Genomic DNA, 14,292 nt, shown 5'->3' on the forward strand with positions numbered 1-14,292 from the left:
ACAGCCAACAAAGCGTATCAGGCACTTCAGAAGTAGCAGCTTTTTCCCCCCAAGAGAAGTCCTCAGCTCCCAGAGGTACAAGCCTGGACAAGAGAGATGCAGCAGTACAGAGCTGGGAAGCACCTCACTGCAAACAGCCAAGGGGGAAGCACACAGGACCTCACCGAAGATGTCACACGCTGCCATGGGGCCAGGGATGTGGTCTGGACCTTCTGGGGCTGGGCTCATCTTGCACCGGGAGGGACAGGCCAGCAGGAGCGAGGAAGTCTGAAGACATTAGCTGGCAGTATCCATCCCACTCCTGTGCTCTAGGAGATGCCAGGGACTCCGGTCAAGCTGCATGTTCGGAGGAGAGTGCAGTAAAATCAGAGCTGCAGGAAAGGTCCAAGTGGGAGGGAGATGGATCCTTCCACCCTCCCCTCCCCATCCGCAGGAAAAGTAGGGACATTTCCTTTCCTTTCATGTGAGAATAAATAGATATTTTCTCAGTGTGTTTGGGTTCAGACCGAACACTGCAAAAGTGACCAGGGCAACTCACAGGGACACAATGCTGGACACGTACTGTACACAGGAGGCTGTAATATGGCAGCCAGGCAGAAGAAAATCTAGGTGTGCTTTTCTGTTAAAAAGCAAAGCCTAGTGATTAAAGCAGGTATTTCTGTTTCCTTCCATCTCAAAACCAGGAATCACTGGAGAGTGTCACAGAGCCCTTAGAACAGGTCTGGACAGTTACGTGAATCTCACAGCCCTCCAGAGGCTCACCACAACCAGGAGGAGTGCTGGGAGGCAGGACCACTTTGCAAAGGACTGGAGGAAAAGGTAGGGAAAATACGAGGTTGAGTGGAAGAAAGTGGCACTGTAAATAAAAAAAAAAAAAAAATGCTGGCTCTGGTGAGCTTGCACCATTCACCAACGTGAATGCTACACAGATCCAGTTCCAGGGTCCTTCAGTAAGTTGCACGGAGTTGTGCTCCAGGTCTGAGCAGGAAGAAAAATGTAATTCAGAGTTTCACTGGATCAGTTGAGGTTAGGAAGGGATAGACACTAGAGAGCACCAAAATGCTCCCAGATTCTCACTTTCCAGAGCAGCCATTTAGCCAAGACAATGACAAACACTAGTACTGCCAAATCATGGCTAGGTCTTGGCCTGATGTTACAAATGTCTTCAACAAGAAGGAGTCCTTCAGGCACAGGCCCGTGTTTAAAAACAGAGCTCCAGAAGTTTTTGGGAATGCCCCAGTGCTGGGCTGGAGAGAGAGAGAGAGGCTGTAGGTCAGACTGGTTTGGTGGCAGTACTGTAAAACAGGTGCTCAGTGTCCTCTGTGGTGGAGAGGGTTGAGTTGGTCGCAGTGGTCGGCTGATGGCAGCGTCTGTTCTTCTTCCTGTTCTTCAGGAAGAAGTAGCCGATGATCGCCAGGACGACCATGATGCAGATCCCGAGAAGCACGGCAATCACTACCTCAAAGGCACCTGCAAGGAGACACAAACACATTCGAAGGGCTGCTCCACGAGCTCTGATGCAGCAGGAGCAGTGAGGAGGAAGAAGCCCCTGCAGAAGCTGTGCTGGCAACGAGGAGAGGTGGGCAATAGCCAGCCTGACAGCACCACTGAGCAAAGAAGAAAGAAGGCAACCGTGTGGCAGAAGGGTACGGCCAGGGTACAGTCCACCTGTCTCTCCCAAATGATGGTTCCCATCATTTCCCAGATGCACCATGCCCTCTGAAGGCTATTTGGTGACTTCGGCAAGTTTGCCCATTTGACTATCAAGCCCTTCTGCAACGCTGGCCTTGTGCCATATGGCAACAGGGGGACCACCAAGGAGTGGTCGCAGGAAGCACAGCTGTAGAGAGGGTGTAAAGAGTCATCAGATTTCCCCCGTCTAGCACCCAACACTATTCACATGCCCACTGGGCCTTCTTTCGTGCCGAAGTTAGTGGTCCTTACATGAACTTGGCCCTTAGGAAGAATTTTACTTGCCATTTTTTTGATGTTGAACAGCAGAGCATTCATGCAAGTTGATGGAGCCTCTGATAAAAGCTACTGAGTCGCAGACAAAGGAAAAATTGTACCACAGAAGCATCTCTTGCCACTGCTAGCATCCCACAAATCCTACATTGCTCCCTCAGCTTCAAAAGGAGGAGTGGGGGTGGGAGAGAAGGCTATTATTTGCAAAGAAAGACAGAGTATTTTTCAGGACAGGGTAAAAGCAACAAGCAAGATCCATAGGAAAAACTGTTACTCACTTAAGAGAGCACTTTGTGACTCAAATGATTCCCATCTCCGGCCAATGGCATCTGCTTCTGAATTGGGAGCAGACAGAGGGGGAAAGAAGTTTTACACAGAAGGTTGGGAACAAGGGGTAAGCCAGGTTTCTGAGGAGCCTATTTCCAGTGCTCTGAAGTGACTGAATGCATACAGCATCCCTCTTGAGAGCCATGGTATTGAGCTCCCAGGGCAGGCTGCGAGGCACAGCATAGCTGAGGGCACTTCAGGAAAGCAGCAGCAGTTTGCCTCAGTAGTTACAGTTTGGCAGAATTCCTCCTGTTTTAGTTGTTGCCCTCCACAGAAACATGTACAGAGCTCTACCGTGTAAACCTTTCCCTCTTGTTTGTTTAAAACTTCTCCCTAATATGTGTCATTGAGGGTTTTCTTAGTTTCTCCCCTCCCACTTGGGCAGAACTGGAGCCAAGTTAGATTCTCTTTAGAGAGGCCGTACCAAATCTCTAGTTAGTTCTGCCATCCCTCCTTTGCCCCCTTTTCAAACATCAGCACCCAAAAAGGAAGCTCCCAACCAAGACACTGTCTCTTTGGGACTAGAGAATTTAATCTGGGGTGGTTTTCATAGTTCTGCTTACTTGTGATGCCTGAGCATGATTTCATGCACTCTTCCTCTTCTGCAAAGTTGTTGTTGTTGCCACCACAGCCCCCATAGGTGAAGGGGTCGCATTTCTCAGAGAATGGGTTGTAGTACCAGCGGGGGATGCTCTCGGTGCACTGTCCAGTATCAGGCAAGTCCACACAGTGACCTAGCAAGTCAAGGGAGAGGTGCTACAGCCCAAGCAGTGTGTTCCCAGAGCAGTCACATTTTCTGCTCACAACAGAAGAACATGAGCACCATGGCAGAAGGAATCCATAGCCACAACAGCGGCTCTCGGGTTCCCACTGCCCAGTTGCCAGCTGCTCAAATTGGCACTGCCAAGGTGAGCTGCCACCTGCCCATAAACCCAGCTAGGAAGGAGGAAGAAGGAACTTCAGAGCATACAGTCATGCTAGACCTTGGATTCAATCCCCTGCAGAAACTACCTCTCCTCCTTGGGAGGCAGGAGGGAACAGAGTCTGGACACACAGAAATGCAGTTTGGCTTGGGTCTCCTCTACGAACCAGCTGCATTTAAGCTGATTTGGATTATACTCTTTTATATCCCGAATCCATATATCTCCCAAATTTATAGCCCAGTGATAGTGCCACTGCCTACACTAGTACAAACAAGGCAAAGGATCGAGCACAGACATACAATTACACGTATTATGCAATATGCCTGAGACCTGCTTGTGTGGAAAAAGTTTAGGCAGGAGAGTGAAAGCCTGCTAAAAACAACTATCCTCAAGGAAGAGAAAAGAAAACGCTGGCAGTTGTCAGCCTGGGTGCTCTGCATGTACGTACCTTGCTTATGTGTGACATTGATTTTCTGCAGTCTGTTGAACTCACGAGCATCTGAGAGAGAAAAACGTCACGTTAAGACTTCTCTCGCTAGCTGAATACCAACAAAATGCCTCCGTCCACGCAGAGGTGGGCAGACAGGGCTTTCTTGCACATTCCTTTTCTATCACAAGCAAAGGAAGTTATAATCTGAGGTTCTTAAATATCTCACAGCTATGAGAGGAACAGGGGAAAATAAAATGTAATAATGCGAAACTACTCCCAATTTCTGTTCCACAAATATGGAGACAAAACTGCTTTCTTGGTGTGGTTTTTTTTCCCTCCAATCAGGAAGTATGGGGAAACTGCTATCACTCCAGGTTTTAAGAAGTGTGAAAGAACACTAGTACAGGATGTAAGAGGGCAAGAGAGATGAATCGTATGCTTACAACCTCAAAAGACAGAAAAACACACATATAGGGAAGAGAGTATGGGAATTCTGTCAGAAGAGGGGTTACAGACATGGGCAACTTGCCACTGTGCATTTACAACAGCATAACTTGGGGATTTTAAGGGACTGTGACACTGGACAGACTGGCAGAAATCACGGTTTCATTTCCCATCTCCCAAACTCTAGGAGAACAGGTAAGGTCATTCAATGAGAAAATATTGAAAGGGGAGAGGAGGGGAAGACAGGCTCTGAAGTCTTACAGACAGGTGCAGAGAAGAGAGCTGAAGAACATTTAAGAGGCAGGAAACATCCCAGAAGGAAGATCAGCTCTTGCAGTCAGCAGAGATATGGGAGGTGACAGAATGTACAAATATAATACTGCAGAAAGAGGTAACACAGGGTGAGGAGATAAGAACAGAAGGCACCAAAAACCATTGTCTACACCCATAACTTACATTGCACTCATCCCTGGGCAGATGGTAAGTTGTCTAAGCCAGAATTTGAAGCACTTACATTGTTCACAATACATCTCGTCCGATCCATCGCCGCAGTCGAGAGTTTCATCACACTCCAGATAGGCATCAATGCAGCAGCCGTCCTTGCATCTGAAGAATGGGGCCTGGCAGTTCCCATTGCACACTGCAGCAGAAACAGTTCAGATAGGATGAATGCACTGGAACAGGTTGTCCAGGGAAGCTGTGGATGCCCCATCCCTGGAAGTGTTCAAGGCCAGGCTGGATGAGGCTTTGAGCAACCTGGTCTAGTGCAAGGTGTCCCTGCCCATGGCAGGGGGCTTGGAACTAGATGGTCTGTAAGGTCCCGTCCAACCCAAACCATTCTGTGATTCTGTGATTTTAATGAGCTTTCTCCCTAACACCCAGGTGTTTTATGAAGGACTTAAAAGCTGCTGATAGGGTTGGAAAAAAGAAACAAGGCAGATTGGTTAAGGTCTCTTGTCATTGCCACCCCAGACTCAAAAAAAGGAAAAAAAAAAAAATTTCTTGTTTATAAACAGAACACTGCCATGGGAACAGCCATGCTTCCTCTCAAAAAAGAGGTACACAGAAGGTGGAAGCAAGAATGAGCTACTCAAGAAGAATAGGGAGACAATGCCCAAGCATGGACACACTGAGCTGTGAGAGTCAATGGAGAAGAGTAGTTATCCCCCTCTGCTTCAGAGGTGGTCCTTAGTGCTGAGGACTGTGCCATGTTCTGAGCTCCCCACACACTGGCATACTGGAGTGAATCCAGCAGAGATTCAGCAAGAGGCTGGAGCACAAGACAGGTTGTGGAAAAAAGAGACAGACTCATTTTGGAGGTGCACAGTAGTAGGATGAGCAGTACAGACACGAGCTGCAACAAGGGAAAACTATTTGATATAAGGGGAATAATACCAAGGGTCATCAAACACTGGCTCAGGCTGTCTAGAGGAAGTGTAAAATCTCCTTCATCAGAGACAGCCAAAACTGGACTGGATACAATCCTGAGCAATTCAATGTGACTCAAAGCTGGCCCTGCTTTGAGTAGTGGGTTGGACCAGGTGAGCTCCAGAGGTAATTTCCAACCTGGATTATCCTATGACATGCAAGTGAAAGGCTCAGTAAATGAATTAGTCTCCAGTGATGAATTAGTCTCCAGTGCCTCACTTTCCACACTGACTGAGTGCTAATCACAAGCCACAGGAATGGACGCGAGATGCTGAGCCTGAGCTCGCAGCAGGCTTACACAGTGGTACAGGAGGCTCACCTGGCTGTTGTCGCCCACCAACAGCACCTGAAAGGGGAAAAATAAAATAAATTTACCACCACATCATTTTGTCAGCTCAATATCAGCTTTATATTGCCTTCATATCTCACCTACGAAATGCATATTTTCTGGAAGCAAGGGGCAATGTGGTTGTCCACCACCCAGAGACCCCAGATGAGTACCACCCACATGAGGCAGGCCTGGAGGAACACAAGGAAACTTCCCACCACGAGCTAGACTGTTCCCAAATGGTCTTTCTTTTTCAAGGCTTTTGCCTCCTCCTCAAGCTGTGCACCACAAAGGGCCTGGCAGAAGCTCAGCACATTTATCTGAGGCAGCGCTCACTCAGATTTGGCTAAGAGGGTGCCAAGGGAGAAAATGTGTGATTTGGGGAGAGAAGCACTTCTGGCTGCCCCACAGCACAACGCTACCCTCTGAATTCAGGTTTCAGGTGTGACACGAAGCTTTGGTGAGGGTTTCTGCAGCCAGGGATGCTGACCAGAAGAGCAGTGCTCCAGGAGCTGGGTCAGGTATGTTGGTAGTGTAAGACTAGAACTCCCCAGCTATAATTAGCCTGGTCTCCCCAGCTCTCTGAGCTGTAATTAGCTGTCAGCCAACACGCTGCAGTACCTGCCCACAGGGTCATCCCGACCCTTTTAGAAGGGGAGGCTGATTTTCTAAGCAGACTCACCTCTAACATTCTTGCAGGCGAGTTTACACTCCTCTTCCCGCAAGTAGTTGTTCTTGTTGGGCTTGCAGCCACCAAAAATGAACTCCTCGCACCGCTGAAGGCTCGAGTTGTAAAACCAACGTGGAAAAGATCCCCGACACCAACCCACCTTCTTAGGAGTCAAGCAATGCTCTGTCAAGAAAGGTAACAAAATGCTCTGGTTAGCTTGCTTTGCCCCCACATGTTCAAAGGAAAAAAATCTCCCAAAGGGAAGTTCATCAGCAGTGTGGACACTTGTCTGAAAGATCTATAAAATGTTGAATGGCATGTAGAAGGTGAGCGGGGAATGATGGTATATGTTTCCTTATATGAAGGGCAGGGTCATAAAATCAAATCAGAAGGTACCACGACCATAAAACAAAAGGAGCTGCTTCTCCACACAGCACACAGTTAAGCTGTGAAACTCCTTGCTTCAGGATGTTGCTGCTGTGCAAAGATTGCATGAGGTCAAAAAGGGATTCATCCATGGCTATTAAACACAAAGACACTGTCTTCTGCTTAAAAAAATACCCCAGTAGCAAATTTCTTGAGTACTAGCCAAGCATAGTAGGGCTTTACTGATAGCATGTTCTGTTCTTGTACTCTTTCCAAAGTATCATCCTCTGGACACTGCTGGATGCCGTGTACTGGATTTTGGACAGGCCATTAGTGTCACCTGACATAGCTGTTCTTACATTTTTATGGTACCTGTGGTAGGAGGAGAAACCCCCTGCTTAGCTACCATTCAACTATCTGTCCCAGAACTCCAAATGTAATACTGAACATTTTGATCATTAAACAAGGCCAATAAAGTAAAACACATAAACAAAACCAGGGACACTTTGAATGTCATGCAGATAGCTCCACCTATCCTGCAGCTTAAAGGAATTAAGGCCTTCACAGCAAAATCATGGAGTCAACATGACCTTTTGCATTCTCCTGTCTTATACCCTCAGCTGCACACCAGGCTTCAGCCACTGGTGTCACTCAGCAGAAGGCAATGACATGTACATAGGAGTCCATCTCATCTGCAAGAGTATGTAAAAAACCCAAAATTGGTTGCTTTGAATGCAGACACCATCCACCACTGGTCAGATGAAGGCTTTTACTGGGAAAAGGTGACATGGTCTCTTGATTATGCTCTTTTCCCACCTATCCCTCTGAGAAAAATACCAGCAATGCCAGAGCAGGACCCAGGCTTGGGGACTCCAGCTAAACATCCGTGGGCTCAGGCTCACCTTCAGTCTGCTCAGAATTCAGCACCATGATGGTGATGTTGGTGAAGTCTTGCTGTTGCGCAGTGTCTGTGACAGTAAGCTGGAAGACGTATGTCCCCGCCTGTAGGTTGGAGATTTCCACCTGATCTTCTTCGTGCTTCTGAGAATGCAAAAGAAAGGCTTATGCAGAAGAAGGTACCTCTAATGAAACCATGCAAGGCCCATGTTCCTGCACTAGGAAGAAAGGTTGGCTAGAAACCTCCAAGCAGATGTCTGGCATTAAAAATGTCTCTGTGCTTTACAATCCCCCCAAATCCATGAGCTGGTACCCAGCTGAAATAGCAGAGAAAAAGAGTACCACAAGTGTTATCGGATATTTCATATTTTGGGACATTGTGAAAGCGTGAGGGGAAAATAAAAATCTTTGGAGAGGACTGAAGTATCTGCAGTTATTATTTTACTTTTTAAAAAATAAAACCCATCATGAATCATTTACTTAGCACACAGAGAATAAGCTAGGTGTATTTAAGAAATACATACTCTTTCATTTTGATTATGACAAGTACATTTAGTTTTAGAGATGGAAATAGAACACAGTGTTGCCATATGCCATCTTGATGTAGTAAACATGGCATAATACTAGGGGATTCTTTTTTCCCCGCCCCACCCATAGAAGTTGCTTGGGTTGGTCTAGGGGGAAGGGAAAAAGAAAGGAGCACTTCCAGTTTTCCACAGCCCCCTCAGCATCATTGCTGGTCTTCAAAATCAGCTGTATGGCAGATGCACTCCTTTGCTAATTCTTCCCAAAAGAGCCACAAGAGCTCCAAGGCTTTCCAGAGCGTTTTGCAGTTTATCAGTAATCATTTGCTCTTCTAAAGCCACAATTCACGTTTAACATCTATAAGATAGGCAGTGCTCACACCCCAGAGATCATGGAGCCAGCCAGAAGACACGACTTCTGCTCCAGCTCAGATAAAACAGGAGGAGGAACCTATATTCTGAAGACAGGCAAAATCTAAGAATATCCCCATGAGAACAGAAGTAGAGCCCAAGACTGGATTATTCAGCAGCAGAGGAGGAGATGGTGTCCTGGTGCCAGGAACCTGAGACCTGATGAGGCCAAGAAATGTCAAGTCCCAGGAGTGTGCGAGGGTGAGGGCGACCGCAAGGCATGCTCCGTAACTTTTGGGAACAGGCTCATGGGTGGATGGGCTTGAGGAGGGGAGGACAAGGTGACCTCTTGACCGTGGCCATAAAAGCCCAACCTAGTGCAGACCACAGGTGACGCCAAGCAAGCTGCTTCCTGCAGCTCCCTACCTTCATCTCCACAGAGGGGTCGCCGAGGACCTGTTTCCATTCATAGCTGACTATCCCTCGGTCATCCGTGCTCTCCGTGCCTCTCAGCATCACTGGCTCCCCCGGCTGTACCCTCATGTCCATGCCAGTGCGGGCTATCGGAGGATGGTCATCTGTTGAATAAGTGCAAAGCAAGGCTTAGGTAAGAGGCTGAAGGGCCCGGTCCCTGTTTCCATTGCACGGGAGGGTGATTATTCTGGTCTAAATCAACACAGACTTCAACCACTGAAAGGAAAACACTGAGCAAGCAGCAGTCAGTCAAAACCGTTATTGCTGACCTCACTAATTTATTAACTCTGCAACCCATTCTCTGGTAGTGCCTTGGAGCCTGCTGGCTCCCTGGTCACTTCTTCCCACAGGAGCCACCATAAGAGGGTGTCTCTGCGGCTACAGCCATTGTGCTTCTGACCGTCGGACCACATCCTTGCAAAACAGCACAGAGCAATCTCCACCCTCCATTTGGGGAAACAACCTGATGTGGGTGTTGAAGAACGTGGAACCAACACTCATCATTCCTCCCACCATCTCTAAGCACAGTGTTAGCATACTTGACCAGAGCTATACAATGTGGGATGTGGATGGGAAATATCCCTCCTTGACCTCACCTTCCACCCCACTCTCTGACACACGTGCCTTGAAAAAAGCACACAAATACCATTCACGAGATCATTACTTTTGTGCCATTCCGTGGATTATCTTACCAGCAGCCTCCACAGTCCATTAAACGCTTTTCCAGACGGTACATGTAAGAGATGGAAACCAATCCCTGCCCATGCCAGCAAGAACAGCCTACACAACACCACTGAGCCTGACTCATAACTCCTTTCAGCCTAAACATCTCTGATCACAGGCTTCCTGCGTATCTCAGCCCATAAAGCTCCACCTGGTAGTGTCTGTACCAAGTCCAAGGCTCAACGTCCAAGTTCAACCTCAGTCTTTTGTAAAGGCATCGATTGTTATTTGTAAGTTAGATCTAAATCACTCTACCATTGCACTGTTATATCAACTGTGACTGAAGAAGAGGATTATAGTACCCAAACCCCTTGGAAAACTACTCCATCAGCTAATTACTTTCACTTGCAGACTTGCTCCTAATTTCCTGTTTGAGTGTTTCTGGATTCAGCTCTCAGCTGTTGGCTGTTACTAGAGCCTACTGAAGGGAACTTTAATATACAAACCACACTGACATTGAAAACAAGCTCCTTTTTCGTTCTTTCAGTACTAAATTTAGTAAGATAGAGGGATCAGTTATTACGAATCCACCCAGAAGCTTCTATTTTCTAGTATCTTTTACCGAATGAAGGCATATTCTTTCTACCCTGTTCTTACAAATGCTTGCTGCCACCTGAAAGTCACAGGTGAAATAAACCTTCCCTTGTTTCCATGTTCAAGCATTGTGCTCGGCGTGCTGGGCTGCAGAATTGCGAGGGTTTGTGCGTGCCAGCCCTCTGAGGTTTCCCCCGGCAGCCTGCTCCCCAGCTGGAGCCTTGCAGCTTATTTCCCTCACGCTGGGCTGCTGGGGCTTCCGTTTTACCCTGTGAGGTCAGCCACTTCCAGCTTGCAGAGCTGCAGGGCTTCTGGTTACGTTTATTGTTACGCATGCTCTCCGCAATCTGTCACCAGTTTTATCTCTTATTCCATTGTTTTCAGGTAAGTATTGGGTGGGAACAATAGGAGATCAGGGTTATATTGTTGAGCTTGATCCGAGCACCAAAATAGGCAGAGGATACCCGTCGGCACTGAAGGAGGCCAGGAAGATGACAGCTGCACCAGAAGCAGAGATGCCCACCCTGGTGTCCTGTCGCCTTTGGGTAAGGCACACCGCCTTCCTCCGGGCCGCATGCCAGAGCGATGGGACCTCTCTCAGTCAGGCACAAAGGCTGCTGAAAGACACCAAGCTGGGCCGAGTGAGCCTCTTGGTTTTGAGCAGGGCTGGTGAAACAAAAAAAAAGATTTTTTTTTTAAATTTTCAAGAGGTCTTTCCAAGGGCCACAGGAACATTTGCTGGCCGAAACAATGACTAGAGATGCCAACACCTTCCCAACCATATAGGAAAACACACAACCACCCTGTACACAGCACAAGCTCTGGAAAGGGGGCACATTCCTGCCGTTCCTCCCATGCCAATGCCATGAGCCAGCCAGGGAGAAATGCAGCCAGCTCCTTGCCAATCTCCTGCCAGGGTGAGCCCATTAGATGGGTGCGACTGCACAAGGGGAAGATCAGTTCTTCAGCAACACAGATCATTAACTCACAGCTCCAAATCATATTTTTCCTTAACAATTTTAACAATGTACACTTAAAAAAAAAAAGAAAAAAAAAGGCAGGCCAAACATTTCTCCACGGGTCAGTACAGCCACTGGGGGTTGTTGTGGATTGCACGGTGAAGTAAAAGCTTGGTTCTGATCAATGGGTCAGCAGCTTCTCCAAATCACATCTCTGATGAGCCAAATTCCCTGATGCTCCTCACTTCCAGAAAAATAGTATTTGCTTAACTGCAGTGACTGCCAAGGAGGAACTCCTACTGGAAATGAAGGACTGGTGAGGCTGCACCTCAAATACTTTGTGTTCAGTTTGGGACTACTCACTACAAGAAAGACGTTGAGGTGCTGGAGCGTGTCCAGAGAAGGGCAGCGGAGCTGGGGAAGGGAGCACAAGTCCTGTGAGGAGCAGCTGAGGGAACTGGGGTTGTTTAGCCTGGAGAAGAGGAGGCTCTCTACAACTACCTGAAAGGAGGTTGGAATGAGGTGAGTGTCGGTCTCTGTCTCCCATGTGACAAGCCATAGGACAAGAGGAAATGGCATCAAGTTGTTCCAGGAGAGGTTTAGATTGAATATTAGGAAAAATTTCTTCACTGAAAGGGTTGTTAAGCACTGGAATGGACTGCCCAGGGAAAGGGTTGATTCATCATCCCTGGAGGTATTTAAGAGACATAGATGGGGTGCTCAGGCCCATGGTTCATCAGTATATTTGTCAGTGGTGGTGTAACGGCTGGGCCTGATGATCTTAAAAGTCTTTTCCAACCTAAATGATTCTATGACTTCATTTCCAAGTCTCTCCCTTTTCTCCTTAGGACATCTGAAAACTCAGTGACTTTGGAGTATTTCTGCTGCGCTGACTATATGAAGCCTTCCATGGCAACGTGGCTTCATAACTCAGTGCCGACTGAGCTGGGGTGTCAACAAACTGTTCGTAAAAGGGAGATTCTCCACTCAGTTTGGTTTGCTCTGAAAGTCTGTTTGAAAAATGAAAGTTACCTTTGCTGTAATGCTCTTTTGACTATGGAAAGTTTCTGCTGTAAAACTCTGTAATTAACGGGGAGATTAAAGCTTTATGATGTTGTTCTGTGTCATGCTCTTTACTGTGGAACACATGCTCCTGGAGTCCCATCATTAAGTGACAACTTCAGCTCCCATTTATAAAATTCACTGGAAAAGCAGCATCTTTTCTTTACAATCCCAGAGAAAAGCTTGATACAGTAACTCCAACATGCTTAAAACCAAATCTATATGGCTCACAGTGTATTCATACCTCAGCCCTTGTTTTTTGTTTTTTTAAAAAAACTTCATCTAGTTGTAAGGCTTATGCAGTCAGTGGTTTGTCTGGCTTCACCTCTAATAATGAGTAAACTTGAACCAAAGTTGATAAGGTAACTGGAATCTAAAAGATATTAAATTCCTACAAGGGCTACAAAAATAAGCACCTAGGTGTGGGCAGAGATCCCTCTAGGGACCTCGCTATCTGACCATGCAAGCATGGGTGAAATCCAGCAGCAGAAAGCACTTGCAAAGCTCCTAGTTTGGGAATTTCTCTTTTGGAGCTCAAATATCACCTCTCGCCCTCAAGACACAAATTCACAGAAAACTGGATTTCCTCCATTCCAGGACTCATGCAGATACACTCTGAGCAGCGAGACCATAAAGCAATGCTTGAAAATACCTCAGAAGGATTTGAGGTTGCCACTAGGAAGGGCTGGAAAGCTTTCCCATGGTCACCGAGGGGCTCTTACAGCCCGCTGGTGTCCTCAGTGGCAGGCGCAGCTCACTGGAGCTGAGGACACGAGCGAAGGGGAGGACCTCGCTGGGGACAAAAGTCACTGCTCGAGGCCACCTGGCAGGCCAGTAGCAGAGACAAGGGCAGAAATGAGGCCACCCAAATTCCAGCATCCATGAGACACGCAGCCTCGGATATTTCAAGCGTCAGAAGCCAGCTGAGCCTGCCTGCTGCAAAAGCAGGGGCCAGCAGCAGCACGGCTCTCCCCACCAGCGCTAAAGCTTTGCTCCAACCATGCTTCCAGGGAAGTCACCCAAAAGTGAACAGCTTTCAGGGACAGTTCATTCAAATCTTACCCATCCACGCTAGAAGACTCTCCATAGCAACAGGCAAAGGTAAGGAAGGAAGATGCTGCTGCCAGAGTGTTAATTTGCCTGAGGAGGGGGAGAGGGAGAAGGGAACAAGGCAATGCAACACATTGCCTGGAGAAAAAGAAATACAGGCTCTTTCTGTAGGGATTCATCCTAGCTGGGCAGCAAACGCAGTCACAATAAAGCCATATAGTTTTTGGACAACTCATGCAGAGCCAAGCAGCTCTCAGCATGGATTTCTAGAGGTTTCTATAGTAGTTTGTGAGAGGGGCACACAGCAGGTCAAATTAACCTCCCTAAAACAATACAGCACAACTGAATGGCTTATATTTTCAGATTGATGCTATCTACTGCTGCCCCAGGCTCCTTCCATCCTTCCTCAAGGTGCGGGAAACCAGTCTGATTTGCTTCAGCGAGCAGAGGGAGAGTCTCCCATGAGTCTTTGTGCCGTTTTAGCGAGGATCAGTTTGTTATTCCAGTCTCCTTAGACAGAGTCACAACCACAACATGCATCATTTAGTAAATTCTGCAGGACAAACAGGAGTTTCACAGGGAGTGGAGGCCGGTCATCGCCTGCTCTGAGCAGGGATATGGACCAGCTGGTCCCCCAGGGCCCTGCAAGTATACCTGAGCCTCTGAATCCGTGATGCGGGTACTGAACATGTCATTCCCCCACAGATGGCCTGAGCTGGGTGCTGGAGGATGAGCAGCTGGCTCAGGGCTGAGCAGCATCAGCCAAGGGCACAGCAGTGACCAGACCAGTCTCATCGCTGGATGGGATCCCAGCATCGCTCATTTTAGTTGTGCTGT

The 14,292-nt window shown here is 47.6% G+C and overlaps 1 protein-coding gene across 1 annotated transcript in view; it reads right to left on the reverse strand.

The window, feature by feature from the left end:
* Positions 1–1,046: 1,046 nt before the first annotated feature.
* SPINT1 (serine peptidase inhibitor, Kunitz type 1) overlaps positions 1,047–14,292 on the reverse strand; it is a 17,556-nt gene continuing 4,310 nt past the window's right edge. Inside the window, exons 2-10 of the mRNA XM_010160839.1 lie at positions 9,080–9,231; positions 7,784–7,922; positions 6,528–6,698; positions 5,837–5,863; positions 4,604–4,729; positions 3,664–3,714; positions 2,856–3,026; positions 2,244–2,300; positions 1,047–1,470 (exon numbers count right to left, since the gene is read on the reverse strand). Of these exons, the coding sequence (XP_010159141.1) occupies positions 1,274–1,470; positions 2,244–2,300; positions 2,856–3,026; positions 3,664–3,714; positions 4,604–4,729; positions 5,837–5,863; positions 6,528–6,698; positions 7,784–7,922; positions 9,080–9,231 (1,091 nt within the window). The 3' untranslated portion in view covers positions 1,047–1,273. The remainder of the gene's footprint in view (positions 1,471–2,243; positions 2,301–2,855; positions 3,027–3,663; positions 3,715–4,603; positions 4,730–5,836; positions 5,864–6,527; positions 6,699–7,783; positions 7,923–9,079; positions 9,232–14,292) is intronic.

The sequence above is a fragment of the Eurypyga helias genome, unplaced genomic scaffold (assembly GCF_000690775.1).
Source record: "Eurypyga helias isolate BGI_N326 unplaced genomic scaffold, ASM69077v1 scaffold33061, whole genome shotgun sequence".
Lineage (NCBI taxonomy): Eukaryota > Metazoa > Chordata > Aves > Eurypygiformes > Eurypygidae > Eurypyga > Eurypyga helias.